Source organism: Suncus etruscus, chromosome 6 (genome assembly GCF_024139225.1).
Source record: "Suncus etruscus isolate mSunEtr1 chromosome 6, mSunEtr1.pri.cur, whole genome shotgun sequence".
Lineage (NCBI taxonomy): Eukaryota > Metazoa > Chordata > Mammalia > Eulipotyphla > Soricidae > Suncus > Suncus etruscus.
Window position 1 is genome coordinate 12,175,296 of NC_064853.1, and position 15,867 is coordinate 12,191,162.

General features: G+C 38.1%; 1 protein-coding gene across 1 annotated transcript in view; it reads right to left on the bottom strand.

Moving 5' to 3' along the window:
- The window catches only part of PDE4B (phosphodiesterase 4B), a 508,742-nt gene that overhangs the window by 126,726 nt on the left and 366,149 nt on the right, over positions 1-15,867 (bottom strand). The window contains 2 exon segments of the mRNA XM_049774429.1: positions 4,989-5,059; positions 5,180-5,216. Coding sequence (XP_049630386.1) covers positions 4,989-5,059; positions 5,180-5,216 — 108 coding nt within the window.

Below are 15,867 nucleotides of genomic sequence, written 5' to 3' on the forward strand. Positions count from 1 at the left end.
ATACTCATAAACAGTTGAATGAATTCATTACAAAGGAACAAACAAGCACTACAAAGGAATAAACTGCCTGTTTATTCCATCAAAAGAGATTAGGTGAATGCCTAGTGTGTTACAGCAAAGATAAATCCAATCAACCATCAATCAAATGAGTTGCATTTGGATCAGGAAATGCCTTAGGTGTCAGAAAGCCATATTTAAACTTGCTCTTCAAGGTAAGAGGTTTGGAACCACTGACATGTCTCCAGTTATTGAGGGACATGTCCAGACAGCCTATGATGACTCTGGTGACCATATGGAAAGAGCCAGCAAAGAGGGAAAAATTTCAGTCCTTCCTGAGCATCTTAAGACTTTTGAAGCAGAGTCCATTATCAACTCTGAGCAAGTTTGCATAAAAGGAAATTGAGTGGTTAATGAGGGGTGTGGGTCTCCCAAAAAAAAGTATTCAGGAAGACCTTTTCTATATGGATAACCTTGATATAAGAAACTGAGGACGATTTAGGGTTGCAAGAGAAACTGTTACCCTCATTGGAAAAAAATAGAAATTAATTAGATTTAGGGACAGCTCTGAAACAACTATCTTATCAGAGAAACCTATCTGAAGGCCGGGCTAACATCCAGAGGCAAAGTTTTGTTATATGAAATCATGCTCTCCTCATGATGTGAGAATCCCTCTTCACTATATGACAGACAACTCGGGTCTCTTTGCACAGGAATCTTTGTTTAACCCACTTACTTTAGAATTTATAGCCAGGCCAGTTTCCTTCATACAAGCAATTATATTTGGTATTTATCTGGTGTTTTTTTTATACTAATTTGTATGATATTAATATATTTTGTCCAGACTCAAAGGAAACAAACAGACTGGGAATGTTCCTTTGTTTTTTTGTTTTTTTTGTTTTGTTTTGTTTTGTTTTTTAATTTTTTATTTAAACATACATGATTGTGTTTGGGTTTCAGTCATGTAAAGAACACCACCCATCACCAGTGCAACATTCCCATCACCAATGTCCCAAATCTCCCTCCTCCCCACCCAACCCCCGCCTATACTCTAGACAGGCTTTCTATTTCCCTCGTACATTCTCATTATTAGGATAGTTCGAAACTTAGTTATTTCTCTAACTAAACTCATCCCTGTTTGTGGTGAGCTTCATGAGCTGAGCTGTAACTTCCAGCTCTTTTCTCTTTTGTGTCTGAAAGTTATTATTGCAAGAATGTCTTTCATTTTTCTTAAAACCCATAGATGAGTGAGGCCATTCTGCGTCTTTCTTTCTCTCTCTCTCTCTCTCTCTCTCTCTGACTTATTTCACTCAGCATAATAGATTCTATGTACATCCATGTACCCGAATAATAAATACTATCACACAAAGACTGCACTTGAAGATATTATTTTGTGAAAACTGGCTGATAAAATCAGATGTATGATCTAACTCCAATGAGTTTCTAGCATATGGTGTCATTGTTAGCAAGTTCCTGGATTCATGAGGGTCTGGAGCTTCTTTGGTAAAATAGGGTGATTCCATGGTAGCCTCAGAAGTTTCCTCTAATCCTTTCATTCCTGAATGATTGATTCTGATCTTTGGGAATATCTTTAAAATAGGATGAAAGACAACTGCATGGCACTTAGATCAGAATCACAGAGTGACTTTCTCACTTTTATTTGTTTTGGGGTCACATCTGACTGTGCTTAGGACTTACTCTAAGCTCTGCACTTAGGTATCACTCCTGGCAGGGGACCATATACAAAAACTGTGTGCAAAGCAGTGCATTACCCCCTATACTCTTTCTCCATTTCTCCAAAATGACTTTTGGGGAGGATACTAAAAAAATATCAAGTTCTGTTTCTTTTACAGGTAGGAAGACCAAAGTTCAATAGTATTAATTGAAGAGACCAAAGATGGGTACTTAATCAGGTGAGAGGAGAAGGTAATACCTACCACCCACAGCTCTCAAATTACATGAACCTTTATACCTTCTTGAACTTTTGGGAACCTTCCATCTTATGTCTGAAACTCTGTATTCATTCATAAGCTTATTCCTTATACATTTTCATCAAATTTATCTATGTTTATTACGAATAAGTATTCAGATCTTCTAAAGTAGTAAACCTAAGAGTCAATAACAAAAAAGATCAAATAAATAAATGGGACTACATTAAACTGAGAAGCTTTTACACTTCAAAAAGACTAGGATTCAAAGGTTACCCACAGAATGGGAAAAGTTATTTACCCAATACCCATCAGATAAAGGGTTAATATATAAGACAAACAAGGCACTAAGTGAACTTTACAAGAACATTACATCTAAGTCTATAAAAAAAAATGGGGAGAAGAAATCAGCACACATTTTCTCAAAGGAGAAATACAGATGGCCAAAAGGCACAAGAAAAAATGCTCCACATCACTAATCATCAGGTATATGCAAATAAAAACAACAATGAGATACCATCTTACACCACAAAGACTGGCACACATCACAAAAAAACAGGAACAACCAGTGTTGGCGTGGATGTGGGGAGAAAGGGACTTTCTTTCACTCCTGGTGGGAATGCTGACTGGTCCAGCTTTTTCTTTTTGTTTGTTTGTTTCTTTCTTTCTTTCTTTCTTTTTTTTTGGGGGGGGGGGTCACACCCGGCAGCGCTCAGGGGTTTCTTTTGGCTCTACGCTCAGAAATAGCTCCTGGCAGGCTCAGGGGACTAAATGGGATGCTGGGATTCAAACCACCGCCCTTCTGCATGCAAGACATGCCCTACCTCCAGCTTTTTGAAAAACATTATGGACATTCCTGAAAAAACAAGGAATTGAACTTCCATATATTCCTGTAATATCACTCCTAGGGATATAGCTCAGGAACACAAAATCACAATCTAAAAATGCCCTCTGCAGTGGTAGCATGTTTGCCTTGCACACAGTTGACCCAGGATGGACATGAGTTTGATCCCCGGCATCCCATATGGTCCCCCGAGCCAGGAGCGATTTCTTTCCTTTTTTTATTTTTATAATCTCTATATTGAAACACAGTGTTTACAAACATGATTGTAGTTTGGCTTTGGTCATACAAAAAACACCCCCTTTCACCAGTGCAACATTCCCACTACCAATGTCCCCAATCTTTGTCCTCCCCCATTTCCTGCCTGTATTCAAGACAGGCATTCTACTTCTCCTACTCATTAACATTGTCATGGTAGTTGTTAATGTAGTAATTTTTCTAACTGCACTCAGTATTATTGGTGGTAAGCTTTATATTGTGAGCCAGTCCTTCCGGCCCTCATCTCTAGGGATCATAAAAATAATGTCTTTTTTTCTCCTTAAAACTCATAAATTAGTGAGATTGTTTTGTGTCTTTCTATTTCCCTCTGGATTATTTCACTCAGCATAACAGCTTCCATGTACATCCATGTATAGGAAAATTTCATGACTTCATGTCTCCTGACAGCTGCATAATATTCCATTGTATATATGTACCACAGTTTCTTTAGCCATTCATCTGTTAAAAGGCATCTCGGTTGTTTCCAGAGTCTTGCTATTGTAAATAATGCTGCAATGAATATAGGTGTGAGAAGGAATTTTCATATCAGGAGTGATTTCTGAGCACAGGAATATCTCCTGACTGCCACTGCGTGTGGCCCCAACAAACAAACAAAAACAAAACCCCAAAAAATAAAAATAAAAATGCCCTCTGAGCTCCTATGTTCATATCAGAATATTTACAATAGGTAGAATCTGGAAACAACCCAGGTACTTGAAAACAGATGTGTGACTAAAGAAACTAGCATATCTACACAATGGAATAATGTAGCCATTAGGAAAAATTAAATCATAAAATTTGCTTATACCTGGATGGACATGGAGATTATCATGCTGAGTGAAATGAGTCAGAGGGAAAGGGATAGACATATAATAATCTCACTTATTTGTGGGATAAAGAAAAACAAGAAATGATATGGTAATAATATCCTGAAACAATAGAGATATAGGTCAAGAGGTCTAGCCCAGGATAGGAAGCTTGCCACAAAGAGTAGAAAATGCAGGTAGAGTAGAAAAGAGTCTACTATGACAAAGATAATTTATTTTGAACAAAAACTCGGTGCTGGGACCAGAGAGGTAGCATGGAGGTAAGGCATTTGCTTACCTCCATGCTTCTGAGCATAGAGCCAGGAGTAACCCCTGAGCGCTGCTGGGTGTGACACAAAAACCAAAAAAGAAAGAAAAAAAAGCTCGGTGCTGAAAGGAGAGAAAGTGACATGCAAGGTACCCCTCCATTAACAATAGAGCAAATCATCATATCAAAAAGAAAAGTAGGGAAAAGGGGAGAGAGATAGAGAGAGAGAGAAAGAGAGAGAGAGAGAGACAGAGAGACAGAGACAGAGAGAAGAGAGAGAGATAACTTGCTTGCTTTAGAGATGAGAGGAGAGGAAATGGGAGACAGTGGTGGCAAGAGGGGTTCATTGGTGAATTGTGGTGTACATTGTACGACTGAAATCCAACAATGAGCAATTTTTTAGCCAGGTGCTTAAAAATAAAATAAAATTGTCTGGCATAGAGGCAGGCAGGTGAGAGGGCAAAAGGTTGGGTGGGAGGGAAACTGGGGATATTGGTAGCAGAAAATGTGCACTGGTGAAGCATGTTATGTATTGTATGAATAGAATTCAATCACAAACAACTTTGTAACTGTGCATGTCATGGTTATTTAATTAAAATTTATTTATTAAAAATTAGAAAAAGATCCTTATGCAATTGACTCATTGTCATCAAGACTCACCTGTGTATACTGAATTGAGAGTCAGACTAATTGCTAATATCTGACAAGTTCTAAAATACTATTGTGTGATGTCCCATTTTCAGTCTTTCATGTTTTTTTAACAGTCTGGAAGGCAGATTTCCATGCAATTTTAACCCATTACTTTTATTTGCTATTGCACTACTCTTCTATTCAATGCTTTGGCTTTTAGGGAAGGGATGGTGTCACTCCACAAAATAGTCTGGGCTTACTTGTTGGATGTTCCTTGAAGGTTTGTCAGGAGAGTAAAGTTGTTTCTCACACTTCTCAAGCTGGCGAGGACCTAGAAGGAAAATATTTTCAGTAAATAGGTACAAAGAAAGAGGAAGAGGCTAGTCAAGAAGCCAACCTCATGGAAGGAGTACATGGGGAAGGGAGCTGGAAATGCTGATATGATACATACCTGGGCAAAAGGTGTGACAATTAAGTCATCGGCATGTCTGGTGGAAAAAGAGGAGAGAAACATGTTTCAATGCTTTGACTCATGCTGGAGCCACATGGTGAGCTATTACATCAAACTTTATCAGTGTTACACTAAGGTGACATAAATTCTGTCTCCACAGAAGACAAGGCTGACCAAGCAGGGTTACTAATAAAATGAGAATCTCTGTCAGACACTGAAGATAAAGGCCTCGTAGGGCTGGAGATATTGTCTTACAACAAGGCAGCACTTTTCCACCTAAGAGTTTCAGTCCCCAGACATGGCAGAATATCAAACCCAATAACAAAATCCTGCCAGTCCAGGCTCTGGATTCCTAGTTAAAAGCATTTGCAAGGAAATCTTTTTCCCCAGACCACCTTCCTATGACGCCTAGCGTCCAGTGCATGGCTGCCATTCCAGACTGGAGTTTGGTTGCCAGAGTCAGGAAATTGGAAGGAAGGGTTACTTCGTCACACAGAGCATTGGAAAAATGGCACAACTGTCTGGATAAAGGTTAACTTTGGATTTCCTGGCTTTTGTTGATTTGAACCACAGCCTTAATGCCACTGCAACACAGATTTTAGTCTGGGAATCTCATTACTTTTTGTTTTCAATATAATTTTTTTCTTAAAGTACCAAGGAAAAACTTTTCAAGGGATTGAATGAACCTATGACAATTGGATTTGTTGCTCATTTTATCTCCAAGAATGGATTGAGCTAGAGCTACTATTAAATAAATCTCACTGTCATTTAGGAACTATTAGAAATATTTTCAGAAATGCCCCCCTCTTACCCCAGCCCTCTCTGTGTCCTGCTTTGAGACATCTGCTCAAGACCACATGGTGCAGAACTGTCCCAAGAACCTTACAAGACTCACCAGCTGAATCTGTGTCTGACCAGAAGATAACATCTGGTCAACATGTGACCTTAGTGTGACCAAAAGTTGCAGTTCAGGAATGTCTGTTCCTTCTTCTCTGACCTTATGGACAACCCCACAAACATGTCCAGGATATACTACTCAGCCATAAGAAATGATGAAGTCAAGAAATTTGCTGATACATGGATGGATCCGGAGAGAATCATGCTGAATGAAATGAGTCAGAAAGAGAGGGACAGATAGAATGATCTCACACATCTGTAGGATAGAAAGAAATATAGGGAAATAACTAATGCCTAAAGGCAATAGAAATGAAGAGCAGGAAGATTGCTTCTTAATAGAAAACTTGCCACTTTCTGGGGGGGAAGTAGGAGAGTCAGGTCCAGGTAGGGAGCACTATAGTGATGATGGAGGAAAATGATCACTCTGGAACTTAAGAGGAGGTAAATGATAAGCATGATGCCCTATCAGTAGAGTATTATAAGCCACAGTGCCTAAAAAACATTAAAAAAAAATAAGAAGATAAAGAGACAGGCTGTGGGACAGAAGGGATTCTGGTCATTTTGATGAAAGGAAGTGACACTGGGTAAGAAATTGGTGTTGCAATAGTACGTGCCTAAAACTCAATCACGATTAACTTTTTAACTTTGTAATTTATGGTGATTTAATTTTAAAAAGTAAATATCATCTTAGTGGTAAACTAGATGAGTGGTTGATCTCTGGATCACCAGCACAGAAGCTGAGCTGGCATCCAGTGTCCACTGAATGCATATGCCCATACAGGCATCTCCTCTCACATAAGCTCACTGAGGTTCTGGTCTCCCTTTCCTTTTAATGATAAGTGCCTTCAAGTGGATCTAGCTGATTTCCTGTGCCTCTGCTTGGTCTGACATGGGTGTGGTTCTGTACTAGAGCAGATTTGAGGCAGATACTCATGATATTTTCATAATAGGTGTCATCAAAACTCTGAGTTGACAGGCAACTGCTTAACTAGCACACGGTTAGTAAGTGAAAAAACAGGCTGATTCTCAAAAATTGTACTTTTTATAGGACATAGGGATGGAGTTTGGACCTCACCTGACTGCTCAGAGTTTCCTTGTGTCTCTGTATTTAAAGATTATTGCTTAGAGTCTGTGCTAAGGAATTAGAAATCTGTAAACTTGTACTTTTAACAAATGTTCTTGTTTTTGGCTCCTGTCAATAAACATATGTTAGAAGACATGAGAAAATATCCTGAAAATGGCATATATATAAACACTGAAAAATGAGAGATGCCAAGAATCACTATTTAATCACATACTGAGGGGAGGTGATGGTTAGAAATGAAAGAAAACAGAAAAAGCTTGATTGAATGGAAAGTGTTCAGCTGAACTTTGAAGGTAGGCTTTCAAGGACATGGTTGGTACTTATAAATAGTAACAACAAAGGCAGAGAAATGGGAAAGTTGGGACCTGTCAAGGAGATGGTTGTGGTTGTTTAGGTAAAATAGAGTACATTAGTCACCTGTCTTTGTAAGAATAAGACTAAAGGTACCTTCTATACAGATTGTGGGCAAATGAAAGATCTTAGGGATGGTTGTTTCACTTCATAGAAGAAAGAAATTGGAGGAGGTTCATTAAGGGGACATGCAAAGTGTATTTGCAAAGTGAAATGCCATAGCACCAAGGAATGGGGTGGAGAGAAGAACTAGAAGAATAGTTAGAAAATATCGCAGACATTCAGATGTGAAGAAATAGGGACAGCAAGGAAGAAATAGGAAAGGAAATTCTCAAAAGGCCCTAGACAGCTTCCAAAAATCTGGAATTCAACTGGATAAGAATCTTGAAGAGAATGTTAGGTTTTTGAAAATAAGTGTCTGGGAAAAGAGTGGAAGCTCAAGGAGAAAGTAGAAAAGGAGGAGAAAGGGAGAAATATCACTTCCCTTTGGTCTAATTCTATGATATTCATAGATGTACCAAGTGGGTGGGCTGGACTGTGGGAATCAGAGTTAAGTGAAGGAAAAGGTGAAAGTCAGGATATATGGTGGCCTCTTGAGGAAGAGCCTCAGGGTTCTTTATAAGAGTAGAACCAAAAAGGGAAAAAAGAATAGAGGGAAGAGAGGTCTGATGTAAAGTAGAAGTGGAGACTCCATCAAGAACTACCTTTCCCTCACTGATTTCTGGAGAGGAACCTTAGAGGAGTGAAACTTGTGTCTTTTTGTTCAGATTTCTGTTCTGACATTTTCACTTTGTTTCTAACACAACTGGGTAAATTGGGGACAAAGTAGTGGAACTATATCTAAGCAAAGCTTCAGTGACTCCTGGATTTTTGGAGTCTAAATACCCGATGAAGAGCCAAATCATAAAAGCAAATCCACCTTTGTTGAAGCTAGAACCGAATATTAAATGGGGGAGTTCCTCAAACTGCACAAACGCATATGAAGATTAAAAGGGAGATAAAGAAACATGAACAGGGTCCTGTAGCAACATGAAATTTTGATTATAGAACGGTTGAAGTTTAGGAGAACAAAATAGTAGCGAAAGATGAATCCACATACTCACAGCACTGGCTGGTGTAAATTATTTGAGTTCCAAAAGCTAAAGCTTTTGTGTTATATAATAGATTTAGATAATATAGTTAGACAACTTTACATAATAGTTATATAATAGCTGGAGAAAATAATCAGGCAATTTACAGATAATATATGGGAAATACAGCCAAGAAACAGAGCAAAACACAACAAAGTCTCACCCTTGGAGTTCTGGAAGTATTCAGAATTTTAACATTTTTGTTTGATATGTTAATATTTGAGATTCAGATGGCCTGGAAATAATAAAATCTCATTAATAAACAGATCTGCTTCTTAGTTTCCCATGACACTGGCCAGGGAACAAAACTGGATATTCAGAACCTTTGCAGGAGCGACATCTTGTGGTCATCCTAGTGCATTATAATTTAGAGAACTGGAGGTGTTGAATTACAGGTCTTAGAATGAAGTTTGCTCTAAATATTGAGATGGTTTTGTAGAATCCAGAATGCTACTTCTCAGGGATAAGCTCTAGATTGTCTTTATTTAGACACTGTGAGTCACATCTACTTTGAAAATCACATAGGATTTCAGGCATACAATGTTCTGATTTCCAATCCCACCATCTTGATCTCTATGCTCACGAATTTTCTGCCCCCTCCCCCCCGGCCCCCAAAATAACTCCTTTAAGTTTTAATAACTGTAGTTTGATATCATGCTATCAGCAGTGTTGATTCTAGTATTGTAGACAACTTTGCCCCAATGCTACTTCTGGACCTTCTTTTCTGGCTTCCTCTTCCATTTCTTTCATTCCTTGGAATTTTTATTGCTGTAATATAGAGCCAATGTTTTGTCCACCTTTGATAATTCCATTTCTGAGACATGTCATTCTATTTGTCCTTGTTTTTCGGACTTATTTTCTTAACATAAAATCCCCCAGCTCTATTTAAGTTGCACCAAAAGTACATGGTTTCATCAATCCTTGTAGCTAAAATTCCTCACTTGACCTGTGATATTGATTTTTTACTTTATTTAATTTTGGTTTACAATACTATTAATGCATTATCATCGACATAATTTCCAATCAGCCTACCCATCTCCCTCCCACAAAGAACCTAACCTCCTTTCCTCTGACCCCTCCACCTCAAATGTGTGTACCAGTTCACCCATTATATTTCCTCTGGGTCTTTGTTGCTACCTTACTGTGTAAATTATTTGCTTGTTTGGTCACAATCGGCTCTGTTTAGGTGTTTCTCTTGGATCTGCACCCAGGCATCACTTTTGGTGGGTTCAGATGACCATGTGGGTTCACCAGATTGAACCTGGGTTGGTCAAATGCAATGCAAATGTCCTACCTGCTGTACTATCACTCTGGCTTTTGTTGTGCATCGTTCTCCATATGCTAGAGATCATTCTGTATTTTTCCCTTTCATTCTGATTAACTTCACTTAGCATGATATTTTCTTGTGTCATCCATGCTGGTGAAAATTGCATGAATTTGTTCTTTTTTACAGCTGCATATTACTCCACTAGATATACCACGATTTCTTGATCTTGAGCATGTATGTTGTTTGCATATCTTACCTATTATCCTAAAGTGCAGTGATGAACATAGATGTACACATATTCTTTCAACTTAATGTTTTGTGTTTTGGGGAATATAAATGCCAAGATATAGTATTGCTGGATCATATGGGACTTTCATTCTTTTCTTTTTTTTTTTTTTGAGAAATATCTATATTGCTTTCCACAGAGGTTGAACCAGATAATATTCGCATAGGCTGTAGATGAGAATTCCTTTCTCATCATAACTTTGCTAACACTGGCTGTTTCCAGATTTGGGGAGTATTTGTTGTTTCAATGCACATTTCTATAATTGTGAGTGATAATAAGCACTTTTCATATGCCTGTAATATCAGTCTTAATTGGACTTCTCAAGGAACACATAGGATGGTATCTAAAAGCAGAGATTTGAGAGTTGGTTAGCACAGGTGTGTTTCTAATCTGTGTCACTTCTAGCATTGAGATGCCTGGCAATATTTCTATATCTCTTCATCTATGAAACAATAGTTTTATAGTCATTCTTATATTTAATTATGATATAAGAATTAGTGAATATATATAACTTTTGTAATAGTGCACTTAATTTTAGTCATGGTTATTTTTATTAGTATGAGTTACCACTATCCTCCTTGTCTACCTGCTTCTTTTTTTGTTTTTGTTTTTGTGTTTGTTTGTTTATTTATAGTTTTTGGGCCACACCCGGTGACACTCAGTGGTTACTCCTGGCTATGCACTCAGAAATCGCTCCTGTCTCAGGAGACCATATGGGATGCCAGGAATCAAACCGAGGTCCATTCTGGGTCAGCCTCGTGAAAGGCAAATGTCCTATCGCTGTGCTACCACTATAGCCCTTTCTTCTCATTATAATTAAAGAACTGCATCCCAAACTCGTGAGAATTTCTTTGGGATAGTTGTATTTGCTCCATTACCATCATGAAAACTCATATTTATAGTTTGCTTAACAATCTACAGAGCATTTTCATATAAGTATACTTTGTTTATGTCATGAAATAATAGAATGTATTAGACCCAAGGGAATGATGCACCACTTATTTTTATGGTCAAACCTGAAACATCTCTCTCCTTCACGTTGCAATCAACTACCATTTTTTTCTGATTACTTATAAACATTTTTTTTGGTTTTGGGGTCACACCCAGTGATGCTCAGGGGTTGAATGGATTCCATTTGATGTCTGCAGACATCAAGACATCAAGGCCAACTCCTTGGTTGATTCCCTTTGTGATGCAGTTCCTGCTAACTTTGCTGAACCTCTTTCCACTTCCTCATCCCAATTCTCAGTCTTACCTACACTGAGCTGTTGTTCTGGATGCTAAGTATGTCCCCATATACTGCTCTGCCCAGTATATATATATATATATATAAAACTTCACCAGCTGCGCTGAGTGGTGGGTGAACAACTAGCCCTGCCTGACCATATCTCTCAAAGGCCACCTTTCCTGCTCTGCCCTGGTTTGAAGGAACTGAATGATTTCCACATCTCTTAGTTTTTTGGGAGTCATAGAAAACATCTGACTTGATAGCAAAATGCCTAAAGTTAAGTTTTGTTAAAAGAAATATGATCTGCTCTCCTCATCACAGCTAGATAGGTAAGTGGAGAGAGGAATAAGATATATAATGTTTTAAATAAACAGTCAAAATTTAATAATTAGTGTTAAAATATAAATTTATATTAATAGAAAAAATCACTGTATTTCACTGTATTTAATAGGGTTGTGTTTATTCATTAGACTAATTTAGACTCTATTTCTATACTGGATGCCCACATGATTAAATTATCTAGTCTAAAGGTCTTTATTTAGTCTTCTCTATACCTGGATCAACACCAGTACATGGAATGACTGATGATAGTTAAAAAATCACTGATCTATATTCCCTTGACTTAAACTTGTAGTTTTTGTAATTTAGTAAACATCTGTTTATTCATTGAAGTTCTCATTCTTTAGCCAAGAAAGTGATAGTGCTAGTCACATTGAAATTTTGAGGATTCAATGAGTAGGTGTATGTAAAGTTTTTTAAATAGTCTCTAGCACATAGAATAAGCTCAATAATAAATGCAACCTTTTCTTTACAGAACATTTTGGCACTAGAAAAGAGACCAGCTCTTAAAATCCTGGTCCTAGTAGGTATGCTGGCTGTGATTCTGTCAAGTCTTAAACACCATATCACACTCACTGAAAGCTCAGCCCTTTATGGGTCTGAAATTAAAGTGGGTTGTTATTTATGTTTTTCTTCTTAGTTCTAGAGTCTCACTTCCATTGACTGGTCTCTCTGGAGACTGCTTTAGTCCACATGCAAATGCTGATGGGAAAACGCTTTGTCTATTAAGATTTTTGCAAGCAGAACAGTCAAATGTAGGGAACCTACCTTCGTAGCCCCTGGCATTGTAGCTTTGCAAATGAAATGAACAATTAGAACTCAGTACTGACAAGAGTGGTTCCTGCCACAGTTTTGAGCAACATAACTGCCCCCCCCCCCACCACCACATTTCTAGTACTTTCTGTTCCCATTGGGAAATCTGTGCCTTTACAAAGCCATTATGTTAGCGATGACTCCAGCACAACAATGGAACAGGAACTGACAGGCGATTGCCACATCTAGGAAAGCATCTGCGATTTCTTCTGGGACTCCAGGGGGATCTTGATTAGAAATTGCTGTTGACATCTGTCTACAGGTGCTGAAAGCGAAGCCACTTTTACAATTCTATTTCATCCTTCTACTCTTCCCGTGTTCTTCCCACTGTCTATATCATTATAGACATTATTTTTTCATAGAGGAGCAATTTTTTAAAGACTAGTATTGCCCTTGAGAATTAAATGCAGTGAGTTTAGACAGTGGACTTCAAAGCAGGGATCATCTTGCAGCTTCTCTCGAAGGCTTTCTACTTTTCATTCTCCTTCTTTCCCCTTGGATGTATAAGTAGAGGGCAGGAGAAACACACAACACACAGAATGACTGTTGCAATATTCATTTCCATTCTCCCTTGAAGAGTAGGAATGAGTGAAACAACTTTGAGAGCATTATTTTCTTTTTGGTAAAGGTGCCCACCTAAATTTAGATTTTCCTAACATAATCCCGACCAAATAAATACAGAAGTATCTAGAAATTAGTCAAGCTTCACTTCTTCTGTGTTGAGAAACAGAAATCTCTAAACTAACAAGTCAATGAAAGCTTGACTGGGGAGTGGAAATATTTTCAAAGTGACATTTGTGTTGTTTCCTCACTCACAGATTTTTTATATATCTTGTTATCAGTGTCATGAATAGAGTGTTTGCCAGATGCCAACTTTATGTTCTTAGGAAAGACTGATAATAAGAAAATTTGTCCTTGTTGATTATTTTCACTTGCAAAAGTTCTTTTGTGCCTGGGAGAGAATTCAATGGCTTAGAACACATGGTTTGCAGCCTTCGATCCTGAGCATTGCATGGTCCACAATAGCTAAAAGAAAGCATAAAGCCAAGGATAGCCTTCTAGCACCCTGGATAGGACCCCCACATAAAAAAAAAGAGAGAGAATCTTCAAAAAGTTGAGATAACACCCAATAATTTACATATATGATTATATTCATAAGCAATTATTTGCATATTTTTTGGTGGAACTAACCATACCCACTGTTTTCAGGGTTTACTCCTAGCTCTGTGCTTAGCGATCACTCCTGGAAAAGCTCAGGGGAGCATATTTGATGTCATAGATTGAACCAGAGTCAGCCATGTGCAAGGCAAGCTCCTTTTACCCTATACTATCTTTCTGGCTTTTACTGACTTAAATTTAAGCTGAGAAGCACTATAAAGTTAGAAGGGAAATTTTACTGGTAGGTAAATTATAAAGGAGCAAAGTAGTAGTATATGAGTGGTGAGATATGCAATTTTTCACAGGAGATCTCTTTTAATAACTATAGACAAAATTGGACTATAATCATAAATTTCTTTCCAAGTTTAATATTTAATTAGCTATTTGAATCTAAGTCAGGAAACTGTATAGTTTAATTTGAAATTGTGAAAGAATCTTTTGGAAGCTTATGAATGACCTGGAGACCCACCATCTATTGAGCATGAGTTTGAAGAACTCAGTCTTCTCATAGCTTGTCTTCCTAGTCACAGATAAAGCACATGGAATTCTGATTTCTGTAGCTCATATATGTTCTTTGATCCCTCCTGAGTAAATTCAGAAAAATGCATAAAAATGAATTCCTTCTCCAGTCAGTATCAGAGTCTTCCAGCCTAACCTTGGTGTGAAATTTCTGGTTCTGCATCTCCACAACTGCATGATCATCAATTTTCCACATCCAGAAACTTCCCTCTACCCTGCATTTATTTGTTATTTGCCTCAGAGTAGAGTTTACTTTGCAGTTTGAAAAAATGTAGGGGAAAACGCCTAAAAGTTCGGGGGCCAGATATAGCATAGGGATCAAGGAACTAGCCTTACATGCCTCCATCTTACTTTGATCCCAAGCACTACATATAGTTCCTTGACCACCATCAGAAATGAACCTGAGAAGAGAGCTAGGAGTAAGCTCTGAGCACCTCTCATATGGGCCCAGTCCCCCAGCCCTTGTTTCCTTTCCCCCCAAAAAAAATGTTCTTAAAGTTCATAGGATAAAGTCAAGTTTCTCAATCTTGAGCCTTGAATTCATTAGAAATCATTGTGGAAAGAACTTGATGATAGATTGTATGAAGGGTCAATGTAAATCCATATTAAATTCACCCAGACTCATGGGAAATTAATGTAGTGACATGTCGAGTTCTTAAATAGAGCCTGTCTCATCTCTCTTAATGGGGCTGTCTCCTGAAAGCAGTCAACATTCCTGACAATGAGTGCCTGTTTTTACTCATCTGTGATTTTCCGTGTTTGAGTTTATCTCTTAATTCCCAACGGTGGCACAACATCAGGATACAAAGATTGGCCAATGTGTGTTAGTGAGCAGCCACATGAATGAGGCCAATCCTATGACTAGACGATAGTTGAAAGCCAGGGTACTAATTTCCATTTATCAGGAGGAATGCCCAGGGAAACATATTCTTCCTAGTAGCCTTAGAATGCTCCCTAGCCCTTTCACAGAAGAGTGACCCTTTTGTCACTGCCTTTCCAATAGCAGAAGGGAGACCAGTGGAATTTTCCAGGCTGGAGACTTTGATATTTTTATAACATAGGTTGTTAAAACACAATCATCTGTCCACCCAGAAACATTTGAAAACATACATTCCCAGGGCTACTTTTATTTGGTTTCAGAAATGGGATAAACAAGCAACACAACCCAGTCATGTTTCCCAAAATAAAAATTGGAGATGCACAATCATCTCAGACAAACAAAAACATCAACTGTGCTTAACAGGCATTCAAATGTGTTCAGTGACATCCAAGAGCCCAGCAACAAGTGGGCATTGTATTCAGGTTCCAGAGAAGGGACACAGACTTATGGCTGGATAACAGCTCATTAAATGCCACCACACAAATCCACTGAGTGAGGAAACAAGTAGCCAGACAATCAACCCATCTCCCCTATTGCCTTTCACAAACTACTCATCAAATGGCAAAAAAAAGGTTCTTGGCAAAAGGTGTTAAGGCTCACACTCCACTTACAATCCAGCAATTTAGGAAATGAAGCCAAATGAAAATGTTTTACTTTATTTATTCTTTTAATATTATCTATAACACGTCAAATGGACTGTGCCTGTATCTTGGAGACGCTAGTCATGAGAAAGGTT